Source organism: Gymnodraco acuticeps, unplaced genomic scaffold (genome assembly GCF_902827175.1).
Source record: "Gymnodraco acuticeps unplaced genomic scaffold, fGymAcu1.1, whole genome shotgun sequence".
Taxonomy (NCBI): domain Eukaryota; kingdom Metazoa; phylum Chordata; class Actinopteri; order Perciformes; family Bathydraconidae; genus Gymnodraco; species Gymnodraco acuticeps.
The window spans coordinates 195,001-217,932 of NW_022991740.1; the positions used below are offsets into that span (position 1 = coordinate 195,001).

Consider the following 22,932-nt stretch of genomic DNA (forward strand, 5'->3'; position numbering starts at 1 on the left):
TAGTCAGACTGGTTTGTTGTCATTCATGTGAATGCGGTTTTTGGGTAAAGAATACAGCAAAAATAATAAGGAAAACAAAGTATGTGTGACGGAGATATATCATGAAAACCGAGAAACCGGCAAAGAGAGGATTAGATGAAGTTTTCAAATCCCTTTTTGCAAAGACTGAAAGAAGTGTGATGACATTTTAATGGATTTGGGCAGCTTTAAAGATAATATACCATACTGCTTCCCAGAAAGGGACATTTTTAAAAGCTTTGACATTAAGATGGCTGTTATAGTGGTCCCATTAGCAGAACTGCACCCATATTTAAGTATTTGTTATTTGGGACCCCGCCTACAGTTTTGTTATTTATTTTTGAACAACAGTCTTTGGGCACTGGTCCCCTCACAGAGAGGATCTTCACTTGGAAAGCCACAAACCTCAGTGAGAAGAAGCATTCATTTCACCACTGTTAACACATTGTTAGTGATTCAATCTGTATTACTCACAGAGTTGGACAGGAGAGCCTTGCTGGCTTCGCCCACAGTTCGGATAGCGTTGTCCACATCCCTCTGGCCAGGAAGGCAGTTCACACACCTGTTCAGGGCTTGAGACACTGCCTTAGCCACCTACACACACAAACACACACACATTTTGGATTTTAGATAATAATCAGAACTTTAAAAACAGAAATCAATACAACTTTGGGAAGTCGGCCAACAGCTTGTTTTCTTACACCCCTTGAAATCAAGAAAGCTTTAGGAATATGAGCTCTCAGGGATTAAACACACTCTCTCTCTCTCTCTCTCCCTCCTTGGGTCTCACCTGGGCGAGTCGCTGCTGACTCTCTGGGTCTCCGGGCTTGGCGATGGCCCTCTTGGTCTCTTCGATCAGATTGGCTGATTTGTCCATGACATCTCCGGCGCAGTCCAGAATGGCGTTGCGTGCCGCCGGGTCGTCGGTGGTGGCGGCGACGGCTCGGGCCCCCGAGGCCAAAGACTTCAGGGCCTGGGCCACATCTCTGGCTGCCATGCCTGGGTGAAGGAATTACCACATTAATAAATACAGAAACAATGTCACATGAGCTTTACATTCAATCATATTAAAACAACACAGCTCTGCCTCAAAAAGCTTATTGCAGCTAATTATTATCAGCTGATTATTACTATATCAAGCAAACAGGCAAGTTGTGTGAATGGCTGTTGGCTCATTGAAATAGATCACAAGACTGCACTGTTTGTCTTGATGACAGAAAAATAATGGTATAATGTTTGGCTTTACAAAATAAAATGGTCATTTCGTAAAATAAAAAATGACTTAATTAACAATTTTGTAATAATTAGCTTACTTCCAAACCTGTATATAAATATAAATACATGTTAAAAGTTATTCAGTGTATTTTGTCTGTATTTAAACATATGATGATTTTTCAAAATGTCATATTTATGTCTTTATTTGGAACACTTTGGGTGTCTTTATGATCTTTACAAGTCCATTTAAGTTGTCTATTTTACAAATAAAATGTACTGTTTCTTAATTTCTAAGTTTATGTAGCAGTAGTTTGTAGGCTTTCTTTCATATATTAATATTTGCGCTAAACATGAGTGTCTCTTTTTGATGTTGCACCCACCGGTGTAGTTCTCATTGCCCTGCGTGGCCTCGCTCAGCAGCTGGGCCATGGCTGAGCTCACTGCCTTAGTGCTGCTCCCCAGATCCTGAGAGGACTTCTCCAGCTGAGACAGAGAGGACACACACTGTCAGCCATACTGTTCGTAATATCAGTGTGTATGAGTGTGTGTGGGTGTGTGTGTGTGTGTGTGTCTCACCGTCTCTCCTGGCAGTGGTTTCAGTATCCCCGCCTTAGCTGAAGCCTTGGCCTCCTGGATTTCCTTCTCCAGACCTCGTACAGTGGACAGAGCGTTTTCTATCTCCAACGGACCACACGCCTCCTGAGCCTGCATGCACAAAAACACACACATATCAGTGAGGTGTCTGTCTGAGCGACAGGCTTTAAAATAATTTACAGGAGATAAAAAAATGTATATAGAAAACTTGTTTTGTAGAAAAGCTCAAAATTGTTAGAAAATACAATCTCATGCCATATGAAGAGGTGTCATTTACTCAGGCTTCAAGGTTACCATTTCTGAGAAACGTTTTCCCATTGAAGCGCTTGCTAAAACTGACTTGGATTTTTGGATAATAATACAAAGATGTTCCTACATGAGGCCCATCATTTACTTAAAACATACAGTAGCACTGCCTACCAATTCAATTGAAATGAGGCCTGAAGAACTTGTTTTGTAGTAGAACTGAGATTAATGTATACAACTTGTCATTGTGTAAATCTAAAAGCATGCTAGTGAATGTTGGGGTGAGTCCCCATGATTAAGACAATGGACTGAAGTTGTGCAGTACCTTCTGTGAGGTGGTCCGGAGCTCAGCCAGAGCACTGGCCAGGTTCTTAGCACACTGACTGAGCTGCATGGCTGAAGCCTGGTCTCCGATGGTGGGGACTGTGGCCTTGGAGGCTGTCACCATCCTAGCACCAGGCTGGTGGAGAGGGAGACACAAAGTATTAGCATGTTTCAAACCAAGAGTTCTGGAGGGACAAAAGGACCAATCACATAACCCAAATAACCATAAAACCAGGAAGAGGCACCGCACAGAGTGGCAGCCTGTTACAGCAGCTCCTACTCATCACTGAGTACTCCTTATATTTAATTTATTTTAATGTACTTTTGCTCTATTTATTGTATACTTTCTTTTTAAGTTATATTTGTAACTTCTTTTTTTTTTAATCTTTAATATTTGTTGTATGCATGCTACTTAGGTAACATTAAGCTGTCTTTGGCTCTTTTCTGCTGTAACAATGTACATTTCCCCTCTGATTCTGATTCTAAAGACACATCTGTGTGTAGCTACATGTATCAGAGCTGTACCACTATAACTGAACTGTTCTGTTAGATGTCAGTTACTGTTCTCCCGTAGACTGCTGTACTTTATTTGTGAAATCTAGCGTTTTTTCCCGTGTTCACTGAGTGAAATCAGCTGCTTGTGCGTCAGTCACCTGCAGGAAGTTCTGGCTGGCACTGATGAGGGCCAGCTGAGCACTCGGGCTGTCGGGCTGAGACTGGCTGCCCCGGACCCCCTGAACCAGCTGAGGGATCTGCTCTGCCACCGTCTGATAACACACACACAAACCAAACACATTATATTACATTTCACTTAGTTGACGATTTTATACAAAGTGCCTGACAAAGTACAACTAACCATGAAGATACAGAATCAGAAAAGCAAGAAACATGAGGGTACATTAGTTTCAAAACTTAATTTAAATAACATGTTTTTCAACAGCGCAAGATGCATTGGTGTACAGAGAAAAATGGAGGGGACCCAGCACAGAGCCCTGAGGGACTCCGGTGATGAGTTGACGCATTTTAGAGACAAAAACAGCAACCGAAAGGGAGCGGTCCGAATGGTATATTATCATTATATTGTAATACAGTGTAGTACATATACATTAAGACTGTTAGACCTCAAAACTAGATCACTTTTATCAGTGTTGGACTTAAGATGTGAGAGGAAAAAAGGCAGAAACCGAGAGAACAGACAAAGGGTAAAAATTAAGAAAAATAGGTGAAACTTTGAGATTTAGCCACTGTGTCTGTAAACCTGATGTATACATTGAGAAGATGTTACCTTGCAAGCCTGGACCAGCTGCTGCTGCGCCGCATGGTTCTTGCTGGAGGAGGCTGCGTGTTGGGCGGCAGCGATGGTTTGAGTGGCCGCTGCTGCTGCCTGTTTGGCTGCATGCTGACAGGAAACACAAAACATACATAAGCTAAATTAAAACAGTGTCTCTATATACTGTAATAAACATATTTAAAGTTGTATAGGTGGTTAAATAAGTGGTGGCACTAAATTGTCAGCTAATATCATTAATACTGAGAATGAGCTTCATGTCAGCAAGTCAGGAGAGGTCTAAACATGTTCCATTGAACTGAGAAAACAAGAAAATTAAGTAAAAAAGGTTGGAGTTTTTTAAACAAGATTGTTCCTTAATTAATGTAGAACAACAATTACAATATTTCTTATTTTCTGTGTAACCTATGATACAAACATTTACGAAAATACAGGGAGCATCTATTTAAGGGAATGATAGAGATTGAATTGAAAAAAATGGTTGCATCCATCACTATTGAAGCTACACTAAAAACCTGTTCATTCTAGCGGCTGAGGACCTGTTAAGCCATCTTCCTCCAGTCAATCCAATACATCTGTGTTATATGCAAAACTGGATTGTAAAGGTCACTCAGTTTGCGCATGTCATTTCTCTTTCTCCTTCTGTTCTACCTCAAGCTTGTTGACCAGGCGTTTCTTGATAGCGTTCTGTGCGGCAGCGTTGGTGGCCATACGCAGACCTTCAGCTGCCTCTCGAAGCTTCTGCTGCTGCTCCTCACTGTCGGGGTTCGCTGCTGCACCCTGGGAAGGAACACATCATTACACATTATTAAAATAACAGACTAAATTCAAAAGAACATTATGGACAATGTCCCCGTGTAAAATGCTTTTATTTATTTACTTTACTATTATTAATTAATTTTTTTATAATTATCTTATTTATTTTAACTTGTAACTGTTTTACTTTATTTTATTTCATATTCTGTTTTACCTTATTATTATTATTTGTCATTTGAATGGAAAAGCCCTATGTCAGGATATGTCTTGATTTGTAAAAATTAAAAATAAACAGTTCAATACATTTTTTTTTTTAAATAACAGACTCATTCAAATGAAGAGGTTTGTTCATTGTGTTGAACGCAGACCGAATGAAAGAGAAAAGGCAGACCTTCGCAGCCTCCACCATCTTGGCGGTGGCATCAGCCAGCAGCTTAGCGGCGGACAGAAGCTTGCGTGAGTTCTCCAGGTCGGTCTCTCCCTCGGCGTCCATCTTGATGGCGTTGACCAGATCGGAGGTGGCCTGGGCGAGGATACGGGCCTGACGGACCATCTCACCTAGTTACAGAGAGGGGAAGAGGGTAGAAAGGTTCAAGGCTTTTTATTGTCATTCGTACATAGCTACAGTGTAGTTATGTCGATGAAAATCTTAGGTCACAGGGCCCAACAGAGCAACACAATAAAACAGATAAAAACAGAACAAATAGTGCAAGTAACTACAATAAAATGGAATAGAAGTAGGTTTTGTCAAAGAGAAATTATCTCATCAATCAGCAAAATGGACATGTAGGGCTGAAAAATATATCGTTATTATATTGGAATCTTGATATGAGGCTAAGTAACGTGTTTGATTTTGTATGTATTAATATTGTTATACTTCATAAGTGTCTTTTCCTGCATTACAGAAATGTGGTTAATATCTTTAACTTACCAGATTGTCTTTACCCGCTAAGTTATTACTTCAACATCACTGATTTTTTATCCACATTCTCTTTTTGTTAATATTTTATGAAGGCATCAAGAGTCAATCCTTAAATATTGTTGCAATATTGATATACATGGTTAAAAATAATTCTTCATATTTGATTTTCTCAATATATCTCATCCTCTACAGGGGTGTCAAACTCAAGGCCTGGGGGCCAAATACGGCCCGTAACTTCATTTCATGTGGCCCCACGAGAGCTTGCAAATAATATTGTTTATTATCAGTGTTGGGACTAACGCATTACAAGTAACGCGTTACTGTAACGCCGCTATTTTTGCCAGTAACTAGTACTCTAACGCATTACTTTTTACATTCAGTAACTCAGTTACCGTTACTACATGATGCGTTACTCCGTTAGTTTTTTTATATAGTCAACAGCCAGGCGAACAGAGATGAGAACTGTACTTAAGTACAGTACTTGAGTAAATGTACTTAAATACTTCCTGTGTCACATGCGGAGACGGGCTGTGGGCGTGTTTGTGTTGTTTACTAACAAGACTATCATGGCGGCGGCGGAGCTCAAGTCTAGTTTCTCCACCTGGAGATATTCTCACTATTTCACTTTTGTCGAGCACAAAGAAAAGAACGTTTTAGTTAAATGTAAGTTGTGTCCTGGCGGGTCAAAGATCCTATCTACTGCCCAAACCAGTCATTCAAATCTCTTAAAACATCTGCAAAAACAACATGCTGGGACGAAGCTATACTAAGACCACAGAGACTCAGCCGACGCCACTCCACCTCCACCTAAGCAACAGCGGCTGGATTTTAACCAAGGGACTGCTGGCCAGGGAAAAGTGGATAAAGCCATTGCACGGTATGTTGTAGAACACATGCAGGCTATTGCTACAGTGGAGTCACCCGCTTTCAGGGAGCTAGTTAGCATGATAGCATGTCCGGGCGGCACACGGCATATGGGACGGAACACTTTTTCCAACTACCTGGAGAAAGAATATACAAAAATGGAAAGCCAGCTAATATCGATGCAATCCAGATTGCATATAATGCATGTCAAGTTGATCAACGGATTGTATTATTCTCCAATGCAATAACAGTACTGAAATGAAGACTATAAGGGCATTAATGGGAGCCCTTTTCTCAAGTAACAAAAACGTTACTTTTCACAGTAACGCATTACTTTTGGGTGTAAGTAATCAGTAAAGTAACTGAGTTACTTTTGAGATGAAGTAACTAGTAATGGTAACTAGTTACTGGTTTTCAGTAACTAGCACAACACTGTTTATTATACAGTTACATGCCGATTGACAGAAGCACGTTGCCCATAAACTACATGTCCCACAATGCATCTCAAATTTGCCTTTTTTATTCAAAATGTTACTTCTTTTTCTTCAAAATTTTACTTTTTGCCCCAAAATATCACTTTTTATTTTTTATTTTGACTTTTTCTCCAGAATTTGGCTTTTCTTTTTAAATCATTTTGTGACATGCACACTGAAGAGACTTGCAATTATTTGCCCTAGACTTCTGCTTTCAGACATAGTTAATTATGAAGTTATTACTCTATCCCATAATAATCCAATGCAGAGGCAATAATGTAATATAATATAATAATTATTTTATATTTTTTTCAATATTTATATATCAATCAATGTTTATTTATATAGCCCAATATCACAAATGTTACATTTGTCTCTGTGGACTTCACAGTCTGTACAGAATATCAGTATGACAATACGACACCCTCTGTCCTTAGACCCTCTGTCCTTAGACCCTCTGTCCTTAGACCCTCACATCGTACAAGGAAAAACTTCCGGAGAAAACCCACAGTTTAAAGGGAACATGGGAGAAACCTCAGGGAGAGCAACAGAGGAGGGATCCCTCTCCCAGGACGGACAGACGTGCAATAGATGCCGTGTGTAAATTGAAAAGATAATACATTTGCAACATAGGTAGTCCAAATGTTTGGAAATGCATGTGTCTATAATAGGAAGATGAATCCACGAGGATATCCATCCAGGACCTATGATCCAGGACCACAGCCACGACTCAAGATCCAGGGCTCGCGATCCAGGACACAGGACCGCAGGATCATCCATGTATATATGTATTTTTTATCTAGTCTTAAAGCTACAACCGGCCCTCTGAGTGCAACCATAATACTGATGTGGCCCGAGATGAAATTGAGTTTGACACCCCTGCAGTCTAATACATCTAAAGTATATGGCTATTTTTTGAGTTTGCGATTTATTCTTACATATATATAGAGAGGCTCCGAAATGAGAAAACCTCTTAACGCTTCAGTGTTCATAACAGCTCAAACTAAATAAGTATGAGGTAGACCCGACATACTGAGCAGGTCGCTACATGTTAAAAAAATGCTTCTGTGTTTTCTTGAAGAATACCTCAGTTCTCTGTCACCAAATATTCCATACGTCATTACATCTGCAATACCTTTCTTAGAGATATAGAAATGAAGCGATTACACAGCGGTTTTGTGATCTGAAGCAAATGGTGCGGAGTAAATCGACAGCACTTGCAAAGAGACATTTATACATTTTGAAACATTCATAATTATTCATTTTTGTATATATGCAACTCTACCAATAATATTTTATTATGTACCGTTACATACTAACATCCTTTACTTTTTATTCTAACATGTGAGTGAACTGTTACATGTCCTATCCCCTGTTTCAATCGTATTCCTTCTTTAACACCTGAATTTGAGATATTACAGGGATCAATAAAGGTGTATCATATCTTACTTATTACATTTTTATAATTAAGCAATAGCTCACGACAGGCCGTGGTATATGGTCATTATATCACAGTTAAGGGGCGTGGTTCGGCCACGGCATGCAGTTTGCTTTTCAGCCCAACTGTATACAGTTAAATCGACCGGACTTCTTTCTGCAGATGTGAGCGTCCTTAACAACGGTCAATAAGTCCTTGCTGCACATTATCCCTTCCATGTTTCCATCTTAAGCTTTGTTAGTTAGTTGGTTTCGTAACGGACGTAATGTAACAGTTGTAACGGTTGTAGCTTTTCTCAGACGCGGAGGGATACTGACTTGTTGTGAAAAGTAAATACAATTCTACCCGTGGTATACGCTCATTATATCACGGCTAAGAACCAATCAGATTGCTTGATTTGACTTGTCTGGTTTATAATCATATATATATGTTTTTTTAATATATTTATCCCTGTGTGTGCTTTTACCTTCCATGTGTTTCCTGTGTCTTTTAGTGCTATATGTTTTGTGTTATGCTGTTGTGCCACATGTATTGTTGATATTTATGTTTAGTGTTGATTTTTGTTTTGTTCTGTTATAACGCCTTGTGCGGAATGCTTTGGCAATACTATGTTTAAAATGTGGTCATGCCAATAAAGCCCCTTTGTATTGTATTGTATTGCTGCTCTGCCAACTAATTTCCCTATGTGGATAAATAAAGGTTCATCGTTTTCTCATCTTAACATTTTGATAACCAGCTGTATTTCCTGATTTGAGCTCCCTGCACCTACCAGCGTCTCCCATGGAGCTGAAGATGTTCTCAGTGACGTCCAGGATGCGGTCGGTGGCTTCTCCGTGGCGTCCAATAGGATGTCCTCCGCTGGCGTACTGCTTGATGTGCTGCAGCAGCTCGTTGAGGGCCTGATTGACGCCTGTGGCAGCAAAGCCCACCTGTTTCAGGAGCCCCTCGTCCTGAGTGGCCCCCTGCGATGCCTCCACGCAGCCCTCCACCGACTTGGCCACCAGCTTCCCCGCCTCGATCAGCTGCTCCTGGCACACCGGGGAGCTGATGGTCGGAGCTACCACCTGGAAGAGAGGAGACATGGTGTAGGAGTGAGGAGAGGAGGAGAAAGGGCGAATAAATACATGAAGGAATGAATATGTAAATAAATAAATAAAAGTAAGTAAGTAAGTATGGAAGTATGTAGGTAATTATGTATGTAGGTGAGTAAGTAAGTAGGTAAGTAAGTAAATAATGATGTAGGTGAGCAAGTAAGTAAGTAAGTAAGTATGTAAGTAGGTAAGTAAGTAGGTAAGTCATTATGTAGGTGAGCAAGTAAGTTAGTAAGTAAGTGATTGAGTGAGTGAGTAAGAAAGTAGGTAAGTAAGTAAGTAAGTAAGTAATGATGTACTGTAGGTGAGCAAGTAAGTATGTAAGTAAGTAAGGAGGTAAGTAAATAAGTATGTAAGTAAGTAGGTAAGTCATTATGTAGGTGAGTAAGTAAGTAAGTAAGTAAGTAAGTAAGGAGGTAAGTAAGTAAGTAGGTAAGTGAGTAAGTAAGTAAATTGGTAAGTTAGTAAAATAAATAAAAGTATATACAAAATATATATATAAACTAGGGCTGTCAGTCGATTAAAATAGTTAATCGCGATTAATCGCAAATTAATCGCACATTTTTGATCTGTTCTAAATGTACCTTAGAGGAATATTTTTCAAGTTTTTAATACTCTTATCAACATATGAGTGGACAAATATGCTTTATGCTAATGTTTATTATCATTTGAACAATGACAAATATTCTCATGAATATTAAACACAACAACCTCAACATTACAAATATTCGCCTCAATTCAACCTGGAACCTCTAATACAATACAATGTGTGTGTGTGTGTGTGTGTGTGTGTGTGTGTGTGTGTGTGTGTGTGTGTGTGTGTGTGTGTGTGTGTGTGTGTGTGTGTGTGTGTGTGTGTGTGTGTGTGTGTGTGTGATAGATCGTTGGAGCTATGTGCAACTCAAGGCATATGCTCGAACGGGAGCTGCCTGGACGCTGCAATCATGTTGAGCACAATCCGTGCTGAGTGTGCTGACTTTTCGTACAATGTCCCACTGTCTGGCTTCCTGCATAAAGTCAAGTGCTCGGCGCAGTTGTGGCGAAATGTCGCTCCTCTGTTTTCATTTAAACAGCTCCATATCCGTTAGCGCAGCTAGCTAGCACCAGATGCTAACAACAACAATGCACGTAAGGTCTCTCTCTCGCTCGCTCGGGCCACACATACACACACCCTCCCGGTCCTCCCAACAGCCAGTCGGTGCCTGCAGGTGAGCGTGGAAGTATGGTCTGCCACAAGCGGGCGGCAGGAGCGGGGCTGTCAGCATCAGCTTGTAGATGGTGTTTTAAACTCGATGCGCTCTGAAACTACGGGGCGGCCGAGGACAAAAAATACACATGCGTTAATCGCGTTAAAATAATTAGTGGCGTTCATTTTTTTTTGCGTTAACGCGTTATTAACGCGTTATTAACGCGTTAACTTGACAGCCCTAATTTATATATAAAATAAAATACAAATCTTTAATACTCAATATCCGTTCATACTTTTAAAATGTTCAGAAATCATAATTGAACTGTATCAGTGTATACTATATGTACACTATGATCTATAAGTTGTGTTATATAGAGAATAGAGAAACTCAAAATCTTCCGTGGCGGAAAATCGTATTTATTTTTTCAAATTGGAGTTAAATATGTCGGAGACTGCAGGATAGATAATACACACTTTAAGGTTATTTCAGACAAGGACTTACTGTATGTTTGCCATGTATTGCTAGAAATGTGTTCATAAATGTTGAGGAATTGTTTGACTTTGTGTTTGGTTTAAATATAGCTGAAAGGATCATTTTTGTTTCTTGTTAAATACATAATAAGAGATGTTATATTTACGTTTGACTGTATATATGTATGCTAGCACTAACATGGATCCTAATAACCAAATCGAAATAAACATGTGAGGCCCACTGACCCTGGTGCAGGCCACCAGCTGAGAGGTGGACAGGGCGCACTGCGTGGCGGCAGCGATGACCCGGTTCTGCTGGGCCGAGTCCTCCGTCTTCTGAGCCACGTTCTTCGCTTTCAGCACCAGAGCGGCTGCTGCGTTAGCCACAGCTTTAGCCAGCTGCATCAGCATGTCCTGCAGACGGCAAACACACCGCGGTTAGCATCACTGAGCGTCATCACTCACAGGGGACGAGGGACGGATGATGGTGATGGATTACATAGATTATAAATTAAGTCATTCACAATATTAGTTGAAACCAAAAATGATTAAAAGATCTACTGATATTGCAGGGAATTAAAACAACTATTCTAGCTTTTAATGGTTAATATAATCAAACGTGATGAGGCTTATTCATTTATTGCTGCCTCCAGTGAAAGGTTTTAACATTTTGTTATTCATTCAGTATCAGCTACATTTCATTTTAAGAATTAAAGATAATCCAAGTCTATAGCTGGATTGAAATATGATTGACAGATAGAATTTAGTTAGAGAGGATTTCTCTACTTTGTTGACTAAGAGATTGTCTTGATTGGCCTTTGAGAATACAACACTTGTCTTTCGGACACATTTGTTACCATCGTTTGACAATAAGAGGTGACCCTCCTCGTGGCACCCCTGAAAGATCCTCTACCTAGAAACTGTCAAATATACACATGAAACAGAGCAGCAACACGGGATACACTTTTATAAAACAACTGTATGTTCTTATTTTACCTTTCTCATTCTTTTGGGTTCAACCTGAGTACATTGCTCAAGTTGTGCTGTAAAAGCCGTTTTAAATGAATGAAAGTATGGGTGTTATAGGCGTTATCATCTTTCAATATCAAAGTTAACATTTGAAGGAAGCTGGAAAAAAGGGTTCTCACAGATCTGAAATAGTATCCCACATTACCAGGAGAAATAATTATAGGTTTGGAAGTTATCTTCGATGGCTCTTCTAAATCTTATAGCCTAAATAACTAAATTACATTAAGTTTGTCTTGCAAGTGCTAGATGGAAAACATAAAGCATGAATAAAGGATAAGATGTGCTTGACTATGTGCTGTTATTGTGCTCATGTGTTATTTCTGTGCTTGTATGCTCTTGTATGTTTTCTTTTAATACCATCAACTTGCCAAGGACAGCAGATATATGGCAACATATGGCCTGATGGACCCAACTGCTGATGTTAATACATGTGTATTGTCCCTTCCTTAAATCAACACATACAAAAGGAAAAGATGGACACACCTGGAACTGTGGGTCGTGGTCTGTCTCTCCGATGTGAGACAGCAGCTCTCCGCTGGCCTGGCCCACGTTTCCTGCAGCCTGCAGCAGGATCTGACGAGGCTGCGACAAAAACACATCTTAGACACACACTCTTGCAACATATGTCCACCCAGATGTGTGTGTGTGTGTGTGTCATACAGAGAGCTTATCCCATCTTATTTCCATCCCTTGTGACTAAGAATGAAGGCTCTTAAACCCCACCTTTTTGTTAGAATGATCATTATTCTGACCAATAGAGGGACGTTTGCACATTCACCAAATGGAGTTATAATGATGGCATTTCGGCCTCTTGCAACATATGTCCATCCACAGGTGTGTGTGTGTGTGTGTGTGTGTGTGTGTGTGTGTGTGTGTGTGTGTGTGTGTCACCAACCACAGGGAGGTGCTAATATTAGAAGTAGGCTGTGCCTTTAACCTGTACATGGACCAGACTTTCCAGGACAAGTATATCAAATACCAACCACTGCTCGATGTGATAACCAGCTTTGGGTACAAGTGTAGATATAGCATACTCATATTCGGAAGTCTTGGCCATGTATATAAATGCACCATGATTGGTCTGAGAATTGCTGGAATGTCAAAGAGAAAAGCCATATTGCTCTGTTTCAGCTATTATTGGCAGCTTAGCCGTGTGGAGAAGGAGATGCTATGTGTTCCCTTAAGGCTGCCGCTTAGCCGTGTGGAGAAGGAGATGCTATGTGTTCCCTTAAGGCTGCCGCTTAGCCGTGTGGAGAAGGAGATGCTATGTGTTCCCTTAAGGCTGCCGCTTAGCCGTGTGGAGAAGGAGATGCTATGTGTTCCCTTAAGGCTGCAGCTTAGCCGTGTGGAGAAGGAGATGCTATGTGTTCCCTTAAGGCTGCAGCTTAGCCGTGTGGAGAAGGAGATGCTATGTGTTCCCTTAAGGCTGCCGCTTAGCCGTGTGGAGAAGGAGATGCTATGTGTTCCCTTAAGGCTGCAGCTTAGCCGTGTGGAGAAGGAGATGCTATGTGTTCCCTTAAGGCTGCCGATTAGCCGTGTGGAGAAGGAGATGCTATGTGTTCCCTTAAGGCTGCCGCTTAGCCGTGTGGAGAAGGAGATGCTATGTGTTCCCTTAAGGCTGCCGCTTAGCCGTGTGGAGAAGGAGATGCTATGTGTTCCCTTAAGGCTGCCGCTTAGCCGTGTGGAGAAGGAGATGCTATGTGTTCCCTTAAGGCTGCAGCTTAGCCGTGTGGAGAAGGAGATGCTATGTGTTCCCTTAAGGCTGCAGCTTAGCCGTGTGGAGAAGGAGATGCTATGTGTTCCCTTAAGGCTGCCGCTTAGCCGTGTGGAGAAGGAGATGCTATGTGTTCCCTTAAGGCTGCAGCTTAGCCGTGTGGAGAAGGAGATGCTATGTGTTCCCTTAAGGCTGCCGCTTAGCCGTGTGGAGAAGGAGATGCTATGTGTTCCCTTAAGGCTGCCGCTTAGCCGTGTGGAGAAGGAGATGCTATGTGTTCCCTTAAGGCTGCCGCTTAGCCGTGTGGAGAAGGAGATGCTCTGTGTTCCCTTAAGTGTTCTGTGCTGCTTAGCCCCGATATATTTGAGTCCCTGTCTTATGTAATATAATTTGTGGAACCAAATAAAGTATTCAAATGTGTGTGTACCTCGGTGTTGGCAGGCTGGGCGGTCTTCAGCATGTCGGACACGGCGCAGGCCAGGTTCTTGGCGGCTCCCAGCAGCTGCTGCCCGTTGGCCCCTTCGTCCTCCATCAGCGCTGCCAGCAGCTTCACTCCCTTTGACATCTCCGTCAGGTTGGAGGAGATGGTGGTGACGGCGCAGCCCACCGCTGTGTAGTCCGTCTCTGCTGGGTCGCCTGAGGACAGGTGCAATCACTAGTGTTATCCCATTATGTTTATTTATTGTGTTCCTTTCTGTTGTGTTGTTATTAAGTGTTAGTGATGATGTAAAGAACTTTGAGTTGCCTCTGTGTCTGAAAATGTGCTATATAAATAAACCTTACCTTACCACTAGTGCACAATAAAATAAACGATGAAAAAACTGAAATATGACTCAATTCAGCAAAACGATACACATTCTGAGGCTCGATTGAGGATCTGGTCTTAGCCTTTTAAACACGTTGTATGCTTCTGAATACACCTGATGTATGGAGTGAACTCTCCTCCTGGTTCCTATCTCAACATCTATTTTTAATGACTCAAGATGCCCCACATGTTTTCAAGTTAAGCCCACACAATTGACCCTTCGCTCTCTCTCCATGTTAGTTAGAAAGCCGAACTGCATTCGCCGATAAAATGTGAATCAAACTCACCTGTAGGCCTATGTGTGGAGAATGCCGCCTAACCAATAGACTGGTCATTGTAAAGCCTCCTTATTGAATGGTACATTTAAGCTAGCTCTATCAGGTGTGTCACTCTGGCTCTGATACTAGTGAGTAGCTTCCTAAAAATGGACCTCACCGCAGAACGGATGACGAGGCCAGAGCAATCTGAACAGTTTTGAAGAAGAGAGGACGCCTGCATGTCAAGTCTAATGTACTGTGGCCTGGAAAAACTATTTTTCAAGAAAGCAAGAAGAAACTATGAAGCTGTGAATTGATAGAGAATTTAAAACAAATCATCCGGACCAACATGTGGATCATGGTCAACATTTAAGCCGTGTGTCAGGAGAAAACATGGTGGGGGTCCACGTCACTGGTATTACAAATACCGAGGAGAGAGCGTGGAGCTGAACAGTGCTTACCTGCAGTCAGGTTCACCATGGATGCTGTGCCAGCTGTGATGGCATCCACCTGGGAGTGGATCTCATGTTTGGACTCATCCATTTTGTTTTTGCGCCAGGCTTGGGATGCCTTTAAAAAAGAGGAGGAAAAATAAATCCTCTGGTGACAAAGATCTAGATATCATACTGTTATTATATTAGCACAAAAGGAAGTGAACTCTCACAGCGTCAGTTCCCAGGGGGGGCAGTGTGTCGAAGTCGTCCAGAGAGGCCTGGGCCGCCTGCACCGCCTGCATGCTGCAGTTGATGGTTCCTGTCAGAGCCTGCTGAGCTGAAGTCTGTGGACACACACAACCAATCAGAATCAGAATACCTTTGTTGGTCCCACAGAGGGGACATTACAGCAGAAAAGAGCCAAAGACAGCACAAAGGTCTCCTGTCATGCTATTTTTAGGCATATATTATGGGTCTCAGATATATAAAAAATATATACATGTTTATGATGTGTTTTGCTCAAAAGCCGTGGGTCCGCATTTCAGATATTACGTCATATCGGACGCAAATCTGGATCAGCTCCGTTGTACCACCATTTTTAGAGATGTGGGTACGGAGGAAAAGAGAGAGGGTTTTGTTTTCTGACACTTTGTGAGTTCCCTGACACACCGGGGACATATTTATGTATACAAGACATCAAAAAGTGCATTTTTAATGTTACATAAGAAGCATGCATAACAAATATTAAAGTTAAAAAAATAATAAAAATTACATAATTTACAAAATACACATCCTGTAACAGTTCTGAAGATAAAGCAGCCAGTTATATATTGCAGTTATTAACGGCAACGATGTACAACGATGTCTGTCTCTCAATACCGCAAGCCACTTCCTGTCAGTGGAAGACATCAAGAGACCCTGGAGATCTTCAAGTCATCATTAAAAACTCACCTGTTCACCATGGCCTTTGACCCCTAACCCATAACAGTCCCCCTGCTTCCACTCCTACTGCTATTTGTATTTAATGTATTACTTTATTATTTGCCCCTCTTGTTTGTTCAGATTCAGAAGATTCAGAAACAGGTTTATCACCAGGTAGGTTGACACGTACGAGGAATTTGACTTGATGTCGTCATGCATACGTAAAAGTAAAACAAAAATTAGAAAACACAGATAGAGAACTATTTTAAGAGAACTATAATAACATAAAAAATAAATATACAGTATTTACATTATTTACAGCATGTAAAGTGGCCTTGGGCCCCCGCTATACAAATGTAATCTATTATCATGACTTCCTGTCAGTGGAAGTCATGTTTGTTTTACCAGAGGGGGCATGTGTCCTCGGTGCATCTGTCCGCTGGTGATGTGCTGCTTGGCCTGAGGCATGGAGCCCCTCTGGAAACTCTCTGGCCCCCCGGCTCCGGACCTCATGATGGCCGGCAGAGCCACGGAGCCCGTCTCCACCTTCCCCACCCGGTTGAACTGCTGCTGCAGCACCGTGGACCTGTGGAGGGTACACGGAAGATGAGAAGAGAGGCTACCCTCGAATGGGAGATACACAGTCAGACTGAAGCATCCTTTGTGCTCCAGTCAATCCTCACAGTAAATACAGAGCTAATACATACAAGACTACAAATACAATTTAACAGAGATAAAGGCAATCAGAGAATAAGACTATATGTTTTAAAAGTGTTTGTCAACAGCTTGAAAATTAAAACTGCTCCACCTGTTAAAAATCTGCTCAAAGATTGTTGGTCCACACACACACTTAGAATACTGTAAGACACACACACACACACACACTTAGAATACTGTAAGACACACACACACACACACTTAGAATACTGTAAGACACACACACACACTTACTGTAAGTTAGACAGACATTATTTAAAATGGCTTTACATAATTGTTTATCACACACACCCACACCCCCACACCCCCCACCCCCCCCCCACACACCACACGCCACACACACACCACACACACCACACACACACACACACACACACACACACACACACATCACACACACACACACACACACACACACACACCATCACACACACACACACTACACACACACACACACACACACACACACACACACACACACACCACACACACACACACACACACACACACACACACACACACACACACACACACACACACACACACACACACAACACACACACACACACACACACACACACACACACACACACACACACACACACACACACACACACACACACACACACACACACACACACACACACACACACACACACACACACCACACACACACACACACACACACACACACACACACACACACACACACACACACACACACACACACACACACACACACACACACACACACACACACTTTTTAGGTGACACGGAGTCTTCCAGCATGGTGGACTCTTCATCTCCCTCCAGGCCAAAGTGGTCTTTGCTCTTTTTCTGTGGAGAGACATCAATGGATGATAGAAAATGTCATTTTTAAGGAATCCTAATTCAAGAGAGGCTAAAATAAACCTTCATTGGACACAATGCAGATGTTTTAGGACAGTGGTGGATAAACAAATGTAGATATTGTAACAACTTTATCTAATAAAAGGGTAATGAATACGTTAGCACGAAGAAGTCAACAATGTAAGAGCAAGGGCTGTTTTCAGCAAGACATCACAAGACAAGATAAAGGTCCTAATTTACAACCTCATCTGAGAGATATTAATAATATCATATCCCTTGGCTCAAATGCTCTAAGGGTGAATATCTAATAGTCTTAATAATGTATCAAATACTTGTTTAATACATGATATCTCTCCTGTCTACAAAAGAGGTGTAATGGTTGATTAAAACAAAGTGTCCCTTTGGTATTAGATACAGTAAGATAGCTGAAGGGGTTTTAACAGGGGCGGTGGGTACTGTAGGCTAGGCTAAGGCTTCCCTAATATTTTTGTCACTGCATCCTGGTAAAATAAAAATATAATGTAGGCTATGTCTGTGTCTTTGACATTAGCGCTGCTATGCAGCCACCAGTAAAGTGTACTACGAAGCCAGTTCAACAGACCTTGGATATGTTTTCCAGAACTCAGTGTGCATCTAGACCGGGTGACGACACTACCTATTGACTCAGCAATCACTGTACGTTATATTCTTGTTTAAATAGACTTCTCCGTTTCATTTATTCTACTCTGTATAATTGTTCTGTAGTTATTGTAGCTAAAACGGCGCTATTGAGAGATTTTAAATCTCAGATCTGCTCAACTGAACCTGTTACACAGGTCTCAGTGGGTCACGCGTCTCAACCCTGCATTACAATAGACAGGAAGACTCTGCTGATTGCGTGAAGTACAAACAGCGTGACTTAGTAATCCCTCAGCTAAAAAGCACTCAAATACCGCATTTAAAATCTGAAGAACTCTCTTTCGACTCCACTTCGAGCGCCAGAATTACCAACAAAGAACTGCTAACAAAGCACTTATATACTAATAAAGGACTGGCTTATCTAAAGCCAGTTGAGTAGCACTTGAAATGTTTGGCTCTATGAAACCTGATTACTATATGATTCTGTTTTCTTCAAGGTTGTGTCTTCCTGGTCGAATGCACTTATTGTAAGTCGCTTTGGATAAAAGCGTCAGCTAAATGCAATGTAATGTAACGTTTGAGTTATCTTATCTAATCCTAACAAACGAGATCTCGCTAAGCGGTCCTACGACGCCTAAAAATAAAGTAAATCAACCCAGGGTTTCTCTGTCCGGCTGAGAGCGCGTTCAAGGGGCGGGGCTAGCAACATTTGACCAATCACAAACATGGACAAGCGTACTGACAGCGCAGCGTCATACTTCATTAATGAAAATGAAACCATAATATTAGACAAATATGAAGAAGTTAAACTTTAAACATCTATAACTTAAACACTTTATCCAGCTGCAAGATGAATACAGAACAGCTGGTTGAATGCGTACATTAACAGGTTTATGATATCACTGCTCCGTCTAAAACACGATCTGACTTTAATTACATTTGACTCAAGTGTTTCGTCAACTTAATGTGTTGCTTAAAATAATACTTCTGCATACAGTATGTGACACTGTGAGTGTTGCACGGCCAGATACGGCTCAGCTGACTCAGATAAGGAGATATGATACATTATGATGTGATATGATCGATGAAGTGATATGAATGATAAATGCGACACGTCGGCGTCTTCCCGGCATACGGCAGTTGTTCTGCATTTCCTTTATCCTGTAGGCTAATATGACTTGGTAGATTTAAACTCCGCACACTGAGCTCTGATTGGTCAGCAGGCGGTGCTTTCACTGAGTTGATCTCTTTTCTATAGACGCCAGAGGCGGGCAGCGTCAGGTAAAAAAAGTTATTTAGCCTTCCCAAACCTGAGCCTCACGCGCCGCCTATGGGTTATAACTATCATTAATATTATTAAGTAGGATTTAATTTCAAACAGCTACTAGACACTGTTACAAACTTTTTCTACATTAAGAAATCCACCTCATGACAGCTTGATAAAACATTTGTTAAGGTAATAATTGTTTCTGTGTGATGGGAAACTGATGAGGAGAAAACTGAAGAGGCGCGTCCATGATATAGAAAATACAATTTAAAATGAATCGAGGATTTTAATCCCTAACGCTGGTCCCAAAATAAAGCTGACTGTTACCTTTTTGAGGATGATGTCGATGTAGCCGGCAATAAGCTGAGCGATCTGCTCCCCCTCAGTGGTCTGCACAGAGTAATACCCGTCCTGGTAGTCCCCGAAGTCCTGAAGGGAGAAGAAAGCACTCAGATTAAAACATAAACACATGTGACCATCAACAACATTACACTACATGTCACTTGTTAGACGCTTTTATCCAAAGCGACTTACGTACTCAATACTGTGGGCAATTTGAACCTGAACACTAACGCACTGCGCCACACACTTCCCTAACAACAACAACATCCCTGCTTTTCCTCTCGTAACCTCTGTGGGATCTTTTATTTGTTTATTTATTTGTTGTTTTGATGTCTTTGTTTTTCAATAAGAAATGTGTTTCTTTAAGATTTATTTTTAATAATTTAGGTTTTGGGAGAAGGGGTGGGATTAAATAAGTGTAAACTTCTTCCCACCCCTTTTCAGATGTGTAATTAAGTAGATTATTTGTTTATATATAATTTATAAGTCAGTAATATTTTTGTTTATCAATTTGACACTGCTTAAGTTTGTATAATAATTCTCATGTTTCATTATTATTATTACTATTTTAAATCAAATCAAAAAATCGTTCTCCCGTTTATATTTTTTAAGGTCGCATTCACACCAGCCTTGTATAGTCCGGTTGAATCGAACCCTGGTGCATTTAGCCGCTTGGTGCGGTTCGTTTGGGTCGGTGTGAACGCAGTCCGCACCAAAACATAGTATTTACAAGTCACAAGAACGCGGATGTCTTCAAAATCGTTAGCGAAAGAGTGAAGCAGAATGAAGTGTTGAACAGTGTCGTGTAAAGTAATAACAACAATCAAACAAAACATAAAAGTCCACCTGTCCTCGGTGAAACGCCCCTCCTGACTGCAGAACGTCTCATTATATGTGTTATAATGTTTTTTATCGCACGTTGTCTGATTATATAATCATATGCGCCGTTGCTAGAATCTGTTAATATGCTCTCCAGATTAACAGCAGCATGAGAATAACCTGCCGATGCTCCATGGCGGAGGCTACGGTAGAAATTGCCGGGATTTGCGTTTGTACCCCCTTAATGTCTGACCAATGGTTGAACAGCATTTCCGAGCACATGACTTGTGTTTAAAGTTTATAGTCCGTTTTAATTTTGCCCGTGTGAACGCAAACCGAACCTTCTGAAAAATTAAACAATGTAACAAACTGTCGTCTGGTGCTCATCAGAAAACGGACTATTAGGTGTGTATGCGACCTTAATCACCGTTAGTAGTTAGCTGCAAAAGACTCACTTCAGCTCAAATCCATCACGCAATTCTTTCTCACTCCACACACCGTGTTACTATACGAGATGTTACACAGTTTACCTTGCTTCTGTTCACTCTGACATGATCTCTTACTACTCACCAGAGTGAAGCTCTTGGGCGAGGCGGCCCAGCGCTTGATGTTGGTCAGGCTCCACTCCTGGATCACCTCCTTGGTCCTCTCGTCCACCCTCATCACACACTCCTTGGTGATGCCCAGCAAACGAGGCACCAGTTTGTTCTTGCCCTTCATTTTCTCCTGCAGGACAAGGAACACCAGGTGTGTTAAAGACATCTACATTTACACAGGGTTCATTTTTATAACATCCGCCTGTCAGAAATGTTTCCAGGGGTTGAGGACAAGTGTGACAGATGTCATCTCCATGTCACCTAAGTCACATGTTCTACTCATGCCCAGAGATAATACATTTTTGTCAGCGCTATTTTGACACTATGTCTAATAATAATAATAATGGGTTTAATTTATAACGCACTTCATATCTGAGTTCAGATCCCGAAGTGCTACAAGCATTTAGCATGGAACAAAATAAAAACAGTACACAACACGGTAGAATGAATAAAAAGCAGTAAAAACAAACAATAACAAATAAATAAAAGGGTAGTAATAAATAAAAGGTCTAGGGAAAGGCTCTATTGAACAGATGGGTTTGGAGGCCTTTTTTCAAAGCCTCCACGGTCTGTGGTGCTCTCATGTGGGGGGAGAGCGGGGAGAGGGGAGAGCTCCCCCGAAAAATGGGGTTATTGTCGGTTAAATCTGCACTCGTTAATAAAGAAATAAAACGAACAAAAGCACATCTACATTCATCATATACACACACGTTGTTGTTAGATTTTAATACACAGCCACACCCTCCAGAATTAACATCTCATTGGTCGTGATTTGAAACTTGTGAATATTTAACTATTGGTTTTAGGAGCTAGTCAACATGTTGGGGTTCTTGGAAATCTGGTCAAGACAATCTGAATCTGCTGTATTCTTAACTAAAGAAGATATGATGTGTGTGTGTGTGTGTGTGTGTGTGTGTGTGTGTGTGGTGTGTGTGTGTGTGTGTGTGTGTGTGTGTGTGTGTGTGTGTGTGTGTGTGTGTGTGTGTGTGTGTGTGTGTGTGTGTGTGTGTGTGTGTGTGTGTGTGTATGTGTGTTTGCTGGTGTATGAGCCCATTGTAGGATATTGCAGTGGGTTTATCTTTTTGCTATTGCAGTGTACTCGTGATGGGAGCAAATCACCAGTGGACAGATGCCCCTGAACGTTTGTTATCCCACCTTGACCAGGAAGAAGGACACTCCGTAGGTTTTCAGGGATCTGGCCAGCTTCACGTAGCTGACTTTGGCCTCGATCTCCGTCATGTTCTGACAGTTTTTGTGTGCCTGCAGAGACAAGAGGAACAATCAGAGGACTAGAGCGAACCTGAAATACAAACCATTGTTCCTAAATGTGTGGAATCTAATGACTTATGGACATTTGTCATGCTATAGTACATGTATGTGTTCTGGGTTAGGGTTCAACATTTCCTCTCTGCTCAGTGTGGATGTTTTAAAATTCAATACATCCATACAGTGACAACATCTGAGTTTATTCTCAAGCGACAAATGATTATTATAACAGCTACATTTAGTCTGATCACTATAGCTAGTATCGATGAAGAATCAGTGACAGTCTTACCTGGAAGATCTTTTTCTCTCCTTTGTTCTTGATGTACTCTTTGGGAATGAACTCCTTTAAACTGTGGAGTAAAAAGTATAACCAGAATCAAATGAATAACAGGTGCATTCAAAAGAAAAA

General features: G+C 41.3%; 1 protein-coding gene across 1 annotated transcript in view; it reads right to left on the bottom strand.

The window, feature by feature from the left end:
* tln1 (talin 1) overlaps positions 1 to 22,932 on the bottom strand; it is a 103,362-nt gene that overhangs the window by 36,632 nt on the left and 43,798 nt on the right. The window contains 21 exon segments of the mRNA XM_034199128.1: positions 493 to 612; positions 809 to 1,017; positions 1,614 to 1,716; positions 1,810 to 1,938; positions 2,399 to 2,533; positions 3,051 to 3,164; positions 3,683 to 3,796; positions 4,337 to 4,465; positions 4,833 to 4,999; positions 8,908 to 9,202; positions 11,136 to 11,303; positions 12,402 to 12,500; positions 14,060 to 14,268; positions 15,156 to 15,264; positions 15,359 to 15,472; positions 16,455 to 16,635; positions 17,527 to 17,603; positions 19,828 to 19,929; positions 21,232 to 21,387; positions 22,413 to 22,517; positions 22,813 to 22,873. Coding sequence (XP_034055019.1) covers positions 493 to 612; positions 809 to 1,017; positions 1,614 to 1,716; positions 1,810 to 1,938; positions 2,399 to 2,533; positions 3,051 to 3,164; positions 3,683 to 3,796; positions 4,337 to 4,465; positions 4,833 to 4,999; positions 8,908 to 9,202; positions 11,136 to 11,303; positions 12,402 to 12,500; positions 14,060 to 14,268; positions 15,156 to 15,264; positions 15,359 to 15,472; positions 16,455 to 16,635; positions 17,527 to 17,603; positions 19,828 to 19,929; positions 21,232 to 21,387; positions 22,413 to 22,517; positions 22,813 to 22,873 — 2,896 coding nt within the window.